The 15198-nt window shown below is 42.5% G+C and overlaps 1 protein-coding gene across 12 annotated transcripts in view; it reads right to left on the bottom strand.

Moving 5' to 3' along the window:
- Positions 1-7560: 7560 nt before the first annotated feature.
- sh3pxd2aa (SH3 and PX domains 2Aa) overlaps positions 7561-15198 on the bottom strand; it is a 99124-nt gene continuing 91486 nt past the window's right edge. For all 12 annotated transcript variants that reach the window (XM_054778668.1, XM_054778671.1, XM_054778667.1 and 9 more), the window contains one exon: positions 7561-14491. In XM_054778668.1, coding sequence (XP_054634643.1) covers positions 12503-14491 — 1989 coding nt within the window. In that variant the 3' untranslated portion in view covers positions 7561-12502. The remainder of the gene's footprint in view (positions 14492-15198) is intronic.

Genomic DNA, 15198 nt, shown 5'->3' with positions numbered 1-15198 from the left:
AGCTGGATGGCAGGGAGCGACAGGGTCCAGAAAGGCGTAGCACGAGGATTGTGTAGTAGGAGTTCTGGGACGAGTAGCCAGCCGTAGCGAGACAATAAACCAGCGGCTGCCAGCTGCGGGCAGTCAGCTTAAATAGGTACAGACTAATGAGCTACAGGTGTGCCCAGCGTCCCCGCCTCCAGCCTGCTCAAGGTGTGACTGCAAAAAGAGAAAACAGGCCAGGAGAAGGCAGGTACCAAGGCAACACAGCACATCAACCACCAGTGCTCACTGGCAACTGTGACAAAAATGATCATATGAGTCCTTATGACTAAGCTCAAGCACACCTGTTGTGCGAGGTTAGTCTGAAGACTAACCTTGCATTTAGTGTGAGTGGGTAACAAACTGACAACAGACTTAACTCACAAGTTCTCACATAAGTCATTGTCCGACAAGTGTTTCTTGCGAGTGGTAATATGGCGGCCGCGTGGCTTCACAAGTCATTGACCAATGGGCTATCCTGATTCTTTAAGTACAGATCAGTGGTACAGGTGTGCATGAGCTCCCCCCCTAGGTCGGCAGTGTGCTGCAACAAAAGAACAGCAGAGGGCAGCAGAGCAGCACCAGAACCATGACACCCGCTATATAAATCAGTGGTTCTTAACCTGGGTTCGATCGAACCCTAGGGGTTCGGTGAGTCGGTCCCAGGGGTTTGGCGGAGCCTCCGCCACGGAGGTTAAGACACACCGGACCCATCAGGTCAATTTGTGATGACACGCCGCCGCTTGGCCATCACTGGCTGCAGATAATCACATTGCTTGCCTTAGCCAATCAGTGCTGCGAAGAATTTAGCGCGCTCATGGTGCGTTCCATTTGTACTTGGAAGTCGGAATTTCCGAGTTCCTAGCGGGAACACCGGACTGAAACGCCCCCCGAAGTCGGAATGTTCAACTTGGAAGTCAGAGCATCAACACCACCTCTGAGTTAACAATCAATGATGGCTGCCTCGTGTGTAAAGGATAAATAATCAAATAATTTATTAAAAATATTGCTATAATGTGAAGTTTGTATGACTTGGCAACTGGAACGCTTTTAACTCGGAGATCACGTCACTCTCATTCCGACTTCCCAGTTCCGAGTACAAATGAAACGCACCATCAAGTAGTCAACGTGTGACTGATGTGGTAGTACGTCGTGTGATTTTGTTCTTAATATTTTAATCCATACTAACTGTGCCGAGCAAAAAAAGAAAGTGGTCGGACGAATATGTACAGCATGGATTCACATGTACACCGAACTATGATGGGAGTCAGCGTCCTGTCTCTGTCATTTTGTGCACCAGTAAACAAACATATACAGTCAAACCTGTCTTAGCGGCCACCTTTATAGAACGGCCACCTGCCTATAGCAGCCGCTGAAAAATCCCCCGCAGCAAATTTACATGTTATAGACCCTGTGTATAGCAGTCACCTGTCTAACGCAGCCAGCGGCCACCCATTTTGTCTCCCTTGGTCAATATCTGACTGCATATAGCGGCCAAATTACCAACTCAAGTAGAAGCTTCATGCACGAAAAAGTTTTGTTTTTCAATCAATCAAGCCGTCGTGTGTAGACTTTAATTACTGAGTCCTAGCTCAGTCACAATCATTCACAAGATCCACACAAACTGTCAGTTGTTCCACATAAAAAAGCCGTCTTCTTTTGAGCTTGCTATTTCCTGGTCAAACATGTAACTTTAAGAGCATTTGCACCAAAACATTACCGCAAAGTAGGCTGGGAACAGGACGTGCTCCCAGCGACGCTACAATGAAAAAAAAACATACGCTAGCATGCATGTGGCAGCGGGAGCAAAACTGAGTTCGGTTGTACTTAATTGAAGTATTTTAGAATGTACTCACGTTATTTTTGATCAATCCTCATCCACAAATCTATCAAAGTTCTCATCTTTTGTATTCGACACAAACAAAGCCGTCTTCTTTTCCGTTCGCTACTAGTCTGTTAACTTGTCAGTGTTATTCAGCTCCGAAGCAAAGAAGGAAACTTCTCCTGTTGCTTCTGCCAACTTTATTTATTGAACGCGGCCACCAGACAGCAGCTCAGAACACACACACATCTCTCAGCATCGTCTCTCCTTCCTGCTTGCCCACAAGGCAAAGGTTAAACAAGCCCCACTACATAGCTGTCCAGCCAATGCCTGTAAGAAATGACACCGTTTATTTCCTGGTGTGCACTGGTCAATACTGTAATGCCGCTTGTTGTGGGGAAGGAGAGACTCACGTCGCCGATGCACTTTAATGGCTTTATTAACAGCGGAGAACACTGCAGGACTTTACATCCACGCCAACATAAACACACTTCCCAACTTTCTCCAAACTCACAGCTAGCACTGAGCCTAGCTCTCCTGCTTGGGACGCCCACCGTCACTTCCCGTCACTTCCTGTCACTTCCTGATGAACTAAAGCTGTAATGACACTCTGCCGTATAAAAAGTAAAATATTAAAAACAAGCGTAAGACATTACTAGCACAGCTTTGTTTTGTGGGTCGTGGATATATTCTATCAGTTATTATTTAGCCTCTAGCTTCCTTTTAGTAAGTAAAAACCTTGGCTATGATTGCACTACATTGTCATGTAGACCTACAAAGTACACTTGGAAGAACAAGAGGTGAATAAATGTATTGCAACTGATGTGAAACTGATGAGGGGTAGGATTAAATAAGCTTTGCTTCTTCCTACTTCTTTTTGGACATGCAAAATTGTGAATTGTACTATGTGATGTGCTACTGTTTGACTCATATGCATGTTCAGGATGAATTAAAACCATGAACCATGAACCATGATAATAACAAGCCTAGTAGTGCTGTACATGTGACGGTCATTTGCTGCTGCGCCTCGGTCTCTCTCTCTCTCTCTCTCTCTCTCTCCCACAGCTGGACGCACAGCAGGGGCCGGGACAACTGGACACACCGGCAGCTAATTATCCTTCCTCCTACTTATACCTGAGTAGGAGCAGCTGTGAGACGCCGGTTCCTTCCTTGCTGCTGGTCAGAGCATTCACGGCATCTCTGCTCTAGCCTTCCCAAGTTTCGGCGTCTCTACAGCTGGGTGCTCCAGTTGTCCCTCTGTTCTGCCTTTTTGCAAATTTTATTTTGTGTGTACACCCTTTTCCTGGAGTTCTGCTACCCACGGACTCCAGCGCTTTCTGTTTGCTCCCGCCTAAGACTATTAAAAGAACTGTCACCACTCACCTTGCTGCTGCACTTTGTGGTCCGCCGTGCACTCACACTTAACAGCACAACTTTTATCCACAGTCTGCAGTGCCCTCTACTGGTCAACATTATTATTACTATTTTATTTCCCTTTTTTTTCTTTTTTTTTCCTCTACTGGTCAACATTCAAACTGGACGCCAACCTGTCTATAGAGGCCACCTGTCTATAGCGGCCACTTTTGCATACTCCCTCTAGTGGCCGCTATAGACAAGTTTGACTGTACCTATAAACAAACATATACCTATGTCTTGAATTTGAAAAATAATTATATTTTATTTTTCACTAAAGAAGGGTTCGGAGAATGGGCATATGAAACTGGTGGGGTTCGGCACCTCCAACAAGATTAAGAACCACTGATATATACATTTTGAAATGTTTATGACTGCAGCCACTATATAAATATACATTTTGAAATGTTTATTACTGCACCCACTACATAAATATACATTTTTAAATGTTTATTACTGCAGCCACTATATAAATATACATTTTGAAATGTTTTATGTCATAAGAGTTCATCTCATGCAAGACAGAAGCCAAAACAAAAGTGTTGCATTTATATTTTTGTTGAGCGCACGTAGTGACTGAGGCGAGTCTCCACCTGTCAAGTCTCCACTCAATATCTGTCACATGTGACAGCTCAGCTGGAACGCCAAAATACATGAGCTCACGACAACAGCCAAGGCAGAAGGCAGCCACTGTACGCTCAATGCAATGTGATACGTCTGTTACAAGTGGGAGAGGCCACTTGTAAAGGGGGCGGATTCCAACGCAGAGATACAGTCCAAAAGTAGATACAAAAGATATTTACAGTAATAACACAAGGTGTCCCGACAAGGGGGGAAAGTACAACACAGGCAAAAGTAACAAACAAAAGCAGAAACACAAAACGCTGTCAGCAGAAGGCTGACAGGAAGTAACTATAATATAACTAAGAAACACTACAGGCAAACCTGAGCTGGAACAACAACAAGTGTAGCAAGTAATAGTTCTGAGCAGGGAGTAACAGGGGTGAGCCAGAAAGCAGGGTAAAAGGTAAGGAGCCGGACGAAGCGGTACAGGTAGCAAGGGTTGGCAAGGAGTACAATCTGGCAAAGGTCCACTGCTGCCGCTGGGTATATAAAGGGCGCATGATGAGATTGCCTGCAGGTGTGCGCTGGGAACTCCACCCACACCGGCTGAGGTTGCGCTGAAAGTAAAAGCACAGCACGCGGCAGCAGAGCAACAAACACCATCGTAACAACGTCTTGCTAATTGCAGGTTGGAATGGGGCTCATTCCTTTGTGCCGCGCGGGGACGTCGCTCACTGATGACTGCCGGCACCAATGTGGGAGGAAACCGGAGTACCCAGAAAACCCACACCCGCACAGGGAGAACATGCAAACTCCACACACAGATGCCTAAGGGAGAATCCAACCCAGGTCTTCCTATCTCCAGACTGTTACTATGTGGCCAACATGCTAACCACTAGACCACCGTATGGCCTAAAACTGTGACTATTCTCTATAAAATGTTTTTTTTTTCTTCATATTTTTGGGTGTCAGAATTGTACTTTTGTCAGACCGTTTGGAACAAATGAACAACAAAAACCAAGGTGCCACAGTATATAGAATATAAATGTGACGCTCGGTGTGTATGGAACAGTGAATCCCGGAACCCAAGATGCAGAGGACGAATGGTGGTAAAGAACAGACTTTTAATAGTCTCTGTAGTACTTGTGAACAAAAAACAACGGTGCCAGCAGAAAACAAAAGGGCACCGTGACAAAACTGGAAAAACACTGTGGAGTAACAATACCAGGCTGGACGGAGCTACAGGATGCGTAGCAAAACTGCCAGGAGAACCTTGGAAGTAGCTGCTGGAAGCGTGGATTGGCGTTGTGATCGTGAGGAATAGCAGAGTGCCAAAAGGCATTGACAGGTAAGTTTAAATGGGTAAGTTAATTGACGAGCAGCTGCAGCACATCCCGCAGCTCCGCCCAAGACAGGAGTGGCCAGGGTCTAGGTGCAAGACAGATGAATCAGCAACAAGATACAATAAACTGATTAACAGTGCGAATTAACCAAACCATACCACCAGTGTCACAGCAAGGTGTGACAATAAATGAGTATGAATACATATTTATTTTACATATTTATAGTTTTATTCACATTATTAATTTGAATTTTTTTATTTGTAATTTGTAATTTTAAAATAATGATTTTATTTATTTTTACTTTTCATTTACAAATTCAATTCATTGTGAAATGATTATTACATTTTATTTTCATTTTGGCATTTCTAAATGATGGCTGTTTCATGGTTAAATATGATCTATTATTAGTAAAAAGGAAAATAAAGTACGGTATCTTTCAGCAATTTCATGTCCTAAATTAGACATTTTCAAGCATACTAGCAGTGCAGAGAGTGGCTGACAGCAGCTCCTGTATAAATGTTCACGGTTTGTTCATAAAGTGAAGTGCATGGTGAGTCTCTCCTTAAGCACAAACAGCAGCAGTGGAGTAGTATTCCACACTGGTCTCTAGGTGGCAGTAACGTTACATTGATGAGACACTAGCTACCACAGAAGTATGCTGTCAAGTCTACCTTATTTATGTCTAAGATGTCTCATTTTGTTTGATGATGTCTGCTATATTGGGTAATAGGAGTGTAAAGGTGGCTATAGGGGTGTTATTTAGGGTCTAGAGGGCTATAATCATGTTAAAAGCTGTATTTAAAACAGTTTCTATGCTTTAACTACGAAAATATTCCATTTATAAATAAAGAATCCTACTTGGTGGAAATTCACTTATCGCGGTCGGGTCTGGATCCAATTCACCGCGTAAACAAGGTATTACTGTACATTCTATGTCCAGACCTTAGGGACTCACTGCATCATGTTGCCTTTTCTTCTGTTGTTAAACATGTTTTAGGACATAAACCAAAAAGCTCCGTTTTAGCTCAAGTTGTACACCAGCTCTGTCTTACAAAAACAAAAACCTGCTTTTGCATGAGGATGAAAGGCCAGAGGACATAGAAAGTGGACAGAGACTGACCTCTCTGGACTCCATCAAGCCTGGAATCCACCTTGCTTCCACCTTCCTACCTACTCTCAAAACTGTCTAAAATGCAAAACCATCTCCTCAAACAGCGCACACACTCGAAAGAGGAGGAATCTGCCTCAGCAGGTGCGTTCACGAGAGGTGACATCCATCGGTTCAAATATAAGCAGAGCGAGGATGCTTGCATTTCCATGTTGCAATGTTGTGGGGTTGGACGGACACATCAGGGGAAAGTCAACTAACCACACAACTATTGGTTGGATGAACACTTGTGGAAATAAGCAAAGACACATCTGGAGGATATCACAATTCATTTGGGGTTTTTAAAAACTCCACATGTCCAGCTCAGCATGGAGTGCATATGGCTATGTTGAGGCCATACACACCATTTAGCCATATCATTTGTTGACTTGAGGACATTTTACGCAAACTGACCGCTGATCTCATTTTCCATTTTTATTGTGTTTATGACTCTGGATTCATGTCTGTTGGAAAAACAAACAAAAATAGAAGCGCTTAAGTCGGTCCCGCTCACGGTTAATTGGTTCCAGGCCAATTGTGATAAGTGAACTTCCATCAATTAGGATTCCGTATCTCTAAATAGCAAATTTTCATAGTTAGATCTTAGAAAACCTGTTTACGACCTTCCAAACACATTTTTTTAAACATTATTAGAGCCACGAAAGACATGAAATAACACCCCTATAGTCACCTTTACACTCCTGTGCTTCACTGGCGGACAGAAGGTGACGTTGGGGTTTAGAGTTTTAGCTTGGCGTGGGCTAAGGGTGCAAAGCAGCCTGTGTAGGGGTTTTTGTTAGCTCATCCAAACCTGCAATAAAAGCCTGTTGTTCCGGTAATCAAGTCTGGTGCTTGTAACATTGCTGCCACCTAGTGACCAGTGTAGCATACGTACGTACATATACACGTGCCTTTATTTGTGTTTTTACTTCATTTAGCCATTTTTATGCTTGAAAATGCTTCATTTAGGAAAAAATAAAATGTGCTTAATAATGCATATTTTTGACTAATAGGCTGTATTAAACCAGGAAACAGCATGATTTATTCATGTATTTTTGAAAAACTGATACAAGCCATAAAATTAGAAGTGGCAAAGGATTATGGTCTTGTTACACAGCATTAAAGCGTGCAGTCACTTCCTGTTCTGTGCAAAGTAAGCATGGCAGTATTAACCTGGAAATGCTGTTGGATAATATCAAATTTGAAAAGACAAGATCTCAATATACATGCACAAAAGGAACAAAGCCATGTCAACAAACAGAAGTCCTTTATTACCACCCACGCTCTCTGGCCAACGTCACAAGGAAATGCGGAAGCAACGGCTGGTTTTGCTTTGGGTTACGTCGACAATCGCTTATGTCAACGTCAGCCGGGGGGGCGTCAACATAAACGAGTTCTTTGAACTTGTTCAAGACTTTGTAGAAAAAAAGGCAATGATCACGACAAATATTTGAGTGTAAGAAACACCTTCATTCATACGAGGCGTTGCATTCACAAGCTTTTGCAAAGAACTTTTTGTCCTCTTTTGCCATCCAACATGATCACGTAAAATGCTGAAATGGCTGAAGGTGCAGCAACGGTACCCACTGATAAGTCATTGTCCATACATCCATGAAGCACTGCAGAGGAAGTGAAAAACTACATCAAATACTCAACATTCCATCCAAGCACAAGAGTGACAGAGCGGCCCACTGGGGCCATGACTCTCCATGTGTGATGAAGATCCAGATGGCAGCAACGGCAAAGGGAGAAGGGGGACACTGTTGGTTTTGGCCAGGATGAGAGACCCTCATGTTTCTTGTTACATGAAGTCCACCGTATGTGACACACTTTCGCTTTGGTCCAGTGAACACGGATTCTTCTTTTATTTTGATGCTTTTTTAGACAACACAGATATGGTATCCATGAAATCAGTGGAAAAGCTCATGACTGGTTAGAGGGGGAATGCCAACGTGTACAGTGACATCCATATTACTATTTTTAAAAAACACAACCGCACAGTAGAGCCACAGGGGTTCCCACCGCTCAATGGCTGAGTCGTTGATACGCCTTTTCACACACGGCCCGCTCCTCCCCCTCCCCTTTAGCCTGGTCATCAGGCTAGCACTAGAGCAGGGGTGTCCAAAGTGGGCCCGGGGCCCATTTTTGGCCAGTGGCAGCACATTTAAAAAATAGAATTTAACTAAAATAACAGCAAAAATGGACAAATCTATCTTTTTTTACAAGAATGAAGTCAAAAAATTAAGAGAAACTTGTAATCCAACAAGAAAAAGTCCCAATTTTACAAGAATAAAGTCACAATATTATGAGAATAAAATCATTGAGGAAAAAAAAAATACATGAACGTTGATATAGTTGGAAAATGTAAAAAAAAAACAAAAAAACCCCCAAAAAAAGCAGAAATGGAGGAAAAATAAGGTCATTTTAGAAGCACAGAGTTGAAATATTAAAGGATTTTTTCCAAGTCATAATATTATGAAAACAAAACAAAAAAATAACATGGAATTTTTGGAAAAAGTTGTGGGAATAATGTCTAACAAGTTGAGATATCTGGAATTAAAAAAAAAAAAAACAGCAAAAATGGGTAAAAGAGTCAAGTTCACACTAGTACGCTTTTCCATCTCTTAACTCTAATAATAAAGGATCTATCTGGCTGAGGTGCAGTTTTTTTCATAAAATGTATAAAACTAAATATTAAACTGGCCCTTGCGTCATTTGATTTTTCAGTATGTGGCCCTCAGTAGAAAAAGTTTGGAAACCCCTGTGCTAGATGCTAGCTAGCTGCGACATATCGTTTAGGTGCCGGATTGACTGTGGAAGCTAGTGCTAATGTAGCCCAACGAAGGTACATTTGCGTTACACAACACACAACTGTGGTGAGTTCAAGGACCGCTGAACGAAGTGCGAAATCTCACCCGTTCATAAAAAAAAACAATGAAGCATAAGACACAAACATGTAAAAAAAAATGTGGGCATTGTATTAGCACATATTTATAAATGGTGAATGAGTGACTTGACAGCTCCAGCAAATTTCGTGAAACTGGTGGCAGGGGCTCATTTTTTCAAAATTTAAAGGGAGCGCTACTGTGTGACTTTTGGGAGGTTGGGTTCGGGACCCCTGAAATATCACATTTTTTGCCAGACGTGACACACTTTGTGACAAATTTTGCTGACTTTTCATGCATGGTGAGGAACGTCGCAGAATAATCATAATAAACATCGCGTTTCTAGAGAAAGACATTTTAATGACAAAAATGGTATTGCGAGTGCAGGGAACCACTGTATACCAAACATTGCACATTTTTGCTCAGGCAGAAACTGACAAAAACTAGCAATAAAAAAATGACACACATCTAAAATGACCTAAAACAAGAATATGTACTTTGAAAAGATGCAAAAAGTGACACACATTTACTTAATGCCTTCGTCTTGTCATGTTGCCTGATGCTTTTTAATCATAGGTCCTCAATATCTTCAATCAGGCATTATGTAAAGAACAATAAGGAAGAAGGAAGTGCCCGTGATTTGCTCAAGTTGCAGCACACAGCAGCAGACAAAAATCAACTTTTCACAAAGAAATGATTGCCCAATAATAGCATGTGCAACAAACACGTCATAGCTGCTCTTTGCTTTCACAAAAGACCAAATAAAGCATCCAATTTTGTACAGTTTGTGGCTTACTCACTGACCAGCAGTGCATGTTATTGCACTGTGGTAACTGTGTGGACTGGATAAATAATCATGATAGTAATAAATTAAATTAAATTAACATTTTTTTTCATTTTTTATGTTGCGGTATCTTCTCACATCCACTGGAGGTCAGCGTTTCCCCATTTTAACTGGCTAAACATTGCCAAGGAGTTCAATTGTGGAAACAAGCAGAAATACGATACTCGGTGTTCACTGCATCTTGAAATGAATGCACAGTAAAAACAAAAAAGGTTTTAAAGTGCACCAATTCACTAAACGGAATCACTTCTTTCCTCGTCATTGTAGCTGTGCAATCACGTTTAAATTAACATGAAAAACACACATTGCCAAAACACATGAATCCTACTGTCCAGCAGACACAAACACTACGACTAATAACAACAAACTGTTAACACGTTGCTCATTAGACGATATTTCAGCAGTCTTGATCAGTCATTTATTTCAAACATGCTCAAAGTGTAGAAAGTAGAACATTTTACTTCCTTGTGATTACGTAACTTCTTTTAAATGTTGCTGAAAACTGACAGGTCATTCACCTTCATTTGAGGGTTAAAACATCCTGCACAGCTATGATAAAATGATCCCTGATACTTCCAGGTTTTACAATGCTTGTCAGGTCAAAACCTTATTTGATGTACAATAAATACTACATCGTTTATCTTGGTTAATTGGCTCCAGACCCGACTGGGATAGGTGATTTTCTGCAAAATAGGATTCCTTATTTATAAATGTAGTATTTTCATATTTAGAGCAAAGAAAACCCGTTTACGTCCTTCTAAATAACATTAGAGCCTTCTAGACATGAAATAACACCCCTATAGTCACCTTTACACTCGTATTAGCCAAGATAGTAGACATAAAAAGACAAAAGAAGACGTGTGTTGTGGTGCCAGGGGATTTGGGGTTATGTGTTGCAGTAGCCTGTGTTAGGGATCGATGTGCCTATTTAGAGATCAAATTTGCATTAAAAGACTGTTCTGGCGATGAAGTCTGGTGCTTGTGTCTCTCACCAAACATTACTGACACCTAGTAGCCCATGTAGAATATTTGTGTCTTTGTGTCTTCCAAATTCTGAATATATTTGTATTTTAGTTAATTTACTTGGAAATACTTCATTTAGGTAAAATACATCAAATTTGCTTCAATGCATATTACTTAGTAATAATAGGCTGCATTCAACAAAAACAGTATGATTTATTACTGTTATTTGATGTGATAATTATGGGCCTGCAACCAAAATGATGCGTATTGTTACAAGTGTGGGGCACATGACTTTCAAAAAGGAATTACACTTAATTTTACTATAATTATACTTTAAAAAACTAACTCAGTGATGGATTGGCTACTTCAGAAATGTAATGAGTTACCAGTTTTGAAAAAACTTAAAATATGTAAGTAGTTGGGATTTAGCTTTGCAGTGACGTGTGCCGTTCAGAGAGGAGGCTGAGTAATGATCTTGCAATTCTCTACCACAACGCTAGTGGGCAGTATTTTCCTGAGGGTGAGCAACCACAACTCTGACTAACTATTTAGTTTCCTGTGTTGAAGTAAACAATGGCGACTGACGTGACGTCCAGAACGTTGATATGATATGTAAGAACACGCCACATTTCCCTGTGGGTAACGAATGAAAAGACTCATTTATTAGATGACCCCCTTGGTGAAAACCAATAGCAACGCCATTATTTTTAACACTGTTACACCCGAGACTGATTGCTGTTTCTTTGCATGGACTGTAAAAACGGGAATGAATGAAACTAATTGTGACTTTTGAGTATTGTCACCTGATATTGTCGATTCTTCTTTCAGAACTCAAAGCTGTTGGCAGATAACAGATGTCCCAAGAAAGCAGAAATAATTGTCTAAGGAAGGCATCAACCAAAGATGTTAAAAACAAATAAGTCATTAGTTTTCTTTGCTTGATGGGTGAGATCTGAAGTGACCAATTAAAGATCTTTTTTGAGTCTTGGACCGACCACAGAACCACTGCTGCGTCGTCTTCATCTTGGAGCCACTGAAGGGTTCTGGGACTAGACACGTGTTGTTCATAGCTGTATGGCACATTTAAAACATTTGGTTGATATTCCATCTTTCCATCCACCATCTGGTACTGCACTTCCATTGAGGTGATCCAACACAAAAGGCACTTAATCACACATCACAAGCAGTGATGGAACAATAGAAAAGGCCTTTGAGAGGCTCGTACTCCCATTCACACCGTGTTTGTTAAGTGGAATCACTCGTCCTCGTCAAATATGGCCGACCCATCTTTTCTGTTAGCCTCTCAGAAGACTTCACACTCATCTTTGTATATTTTAGTAAACCAGCATTTAAACTGTCCTCCTTTATCAGACGAAACGTCGTTTCTGAGTTGTCAATATTGAAGGACGTACTGCTTGAGGGTAACGTTTTTGAGGAATGATGCCACCTTATCAAATAGAGAGGGGTCTTCATGAAATTCATGTGAAGTGTAGATGGCTTTTACTTTTTTCGCTCAAGGTAGTTGGATGGGACCCAGCCCTTTCGGGGTAGCAGGCTATCTTGTACCTGGCAGTACCACCAACCATTCGGGTTTCTCTCCAAGACCTCCAGACAGGTGCCCTCAGTAAATCCCATAGTTTCCTCATCACCACGGTAGTCAGCAATGGACACGTACACATCCCTGCCAAGGTTATTCTGGATCAGCTGGCTCTTCTCTACAGGTTTGGGACGAACTGTAGACACAGGGATACCATTGCGCTGGCTAAATCTGCCAAGGGGATCCTGTACGTTGCTTGAGCTGAATCCGCTCACTGAGGACCCCAAGTTAGAGCGCTCGGAGGGTCTTGACTGACTTTCCACCACCACATGTGGCCGCACTGTGCTGAAAGAGGCATTTCGGCGGACGCCAAGTGTGGCAGAACCAGAGCCATAGTGGTCACTTCTGCCAAGCGAGTCATTTCGTCTCAGAGAGCCAGTCATGTAATGTGTGTCCTTAGTTGGCTGTGTTGATGTTACAAATACAGACTGAGGCCTCACTGCTACTTGACGCACACCATTCCTCATCCGCACACCTCCATTAACCATCCCAGATGGCTTGGAGAAGCCACCAGGAGGCTTGGAAGGAATTGGTGGAGTGTTTCTCCTCAATCCTTGATGCTGCTGGGCCAGACCTTTAATATTGATATTATTCCGAGCCATAACTTGCTTTTCATTTTTCTCTAGGCTGTTGGACTTGCTCCCAACACTAGCATCCGATTCTAGCCTTGCAGTATCCACCACTCGCTTGACAGGTTCCAGGAAGTATGAGGGAGCCCAACCTTCCTCAGAGCCCCAGCGCACAAACCACCAACCACTCTCTTGCTTCTCCAGAACTTCAACCTCTACTCCAGCTGAAAAGCTGATCTCAGAGTCCTGCACCTTCTTGTAAGCATCCAGGGCACGGTACAAACATGAACCCTCTAGGTCAGAATTACTTCCTTTTGAGTAAACAGTCGAAAGATCTGATGTACTGCGCGAACACGTTGATTCCTTGGATGAGATAACAGAGGCTGATTCAGAGTCTTCCCCTCGAGAAGGCTTGGGGCCATGTCGTAACTGACCCGTGGGTCTCAGCTGGCGTCTCAGGGAGCTGATGTCCTTCCTCTCGGGACTCTGAGGCTCTGATTTACTCAGAAGTGGTTTAGGTCTGACAGAAGGCTTTGGTCTAGTACAAGGGCTCTGGCCTATTCTCTGCTCTACATCCCGGCTAAGGCCTCTGCCTTTCAATTCATCTGAAGAGGAGTGGGGACTGTTCTCCTGAGACCGGAAGTTAATGTGTATTTGTCTACCAAGAGTCTGACTTCTCCTATTCATCTCTGGGGTTGCGATTTTAGAGAGTCGACCAGGCAAAGGTGATGATCCAGAGAGTTTGCGAGGAACTGTAGAGGAGTGGTAGGTCCTTGGAGAGTTGGGCTCACTGGACACTTTGGCTGTTCTTTCTTCAGTGCCACTATTAGGTTGGATGGCATCATTCTCATAGATGGACTCATCTTTAGCAGCTTCTTCGTCAGATCTAAATGAAGCCCTGCGATGACTGAAAACCGGCGACTCTTTGCAGACAGGAGGGGAAGCTTTACTTGAGGGTGGGGCACTGCAATACTTGTTGACTATACTGCTGAGCTTCACATCCAAGGAGTGGTCACCTCTGAGAGAATCAGTGTCTGATTCACCCTCACAACCAACTGCAGGAACATCGTATTCAGGTTCCTCATACACAGACCTTTTAAGGGAGTCTGATACTTTCAGAGTGCAGGTGGAAGGAGGAGGACTTTCCTCAGAATCGTGCTTTTTTACAGGTGGGGCTGGGGGTGGAACCTTGGGCCGGGTTAGGGTGCTGCTTCGACGGCTGAGGTTAGGCTTCTTGCGTTTGTCAATGTAGGAGCACGGGGCCCAGCCCTCCATCTCTCCAATCTGCACGTACCACCAGCCTCCAGGGTTCTTCTCTATCACCTACACAACAAGAATGATACTCTTTTAAACAGTGCAATGTCCCTTCTTTCTCCTTTTTCTGTGAAATCATTGATCAAATAAATTATTCAAAGACATTTGATCAATTTATTTAATTATTTAAAAGATGTTGTTTTTTTTCCACTGAAGAGGGATTTTTGTCCACTATAGTCCATGCCTGTTTGCGGTTCGGCATCTACTCCTTCACATATTTCTAAATTCTTATCTCTGCCTTAAAGGAAAACTGCACTTTTTTTGGAATGTTGGCCATCAGCCACAATCCTTGTGTGAGACATGAACACAAGTCATTCTCTTTTCTGTGCGTCCTAAAGATATAAAAACATGAGACAACTCATGACTGCACGTAATGGGACACACCCCTGCCGCCTACAAAGACCGCTATTAAACCACCTCCAAAAACCTCCAATGTTTTATGGTTTTATGTGCATCTTGTGACCATGTAGTACCAGGTACATTCATGATAACATGGAATACCCAAGTATTTTACTTACCGGAACGTCCTTCCTCAGCGCATTGATTTCACATAGCAACATAGAAACATAGCGTTATCTCCTCCAAACTCAAAAATAAAAACAGCAGCAGTAGCGGCAGCTCCAATATGTAGCCTGAGCTTTTTGGTAGTGGTTTGAGGAAGTGTGACGCGCTGCAGGCGAGTGTGTGGTGAAGCTAGTCACTAGCCAGCTAAAAGC

Source organism: Dunckerocampus dactyliophorus, chromosome 6, assembly GCF_027744805.1.
Source record: "Dunckerocampus dactyliophorus isolate RoL2022-P2 chromosome 6, RoL_Ddac_1.1, whole genome shotgun sequence".
Classification (NCBI taxonomy): Eukaryota; Metazoa; Chordata; class Actinopteri; order Syngnathiformes; family Syngnathidae; genus Dunckerocampus; species Dunckerocampus dactyliophorus.
This window is presented reverse-complemented; position numbering and strand designations above follow the sequence as displayed.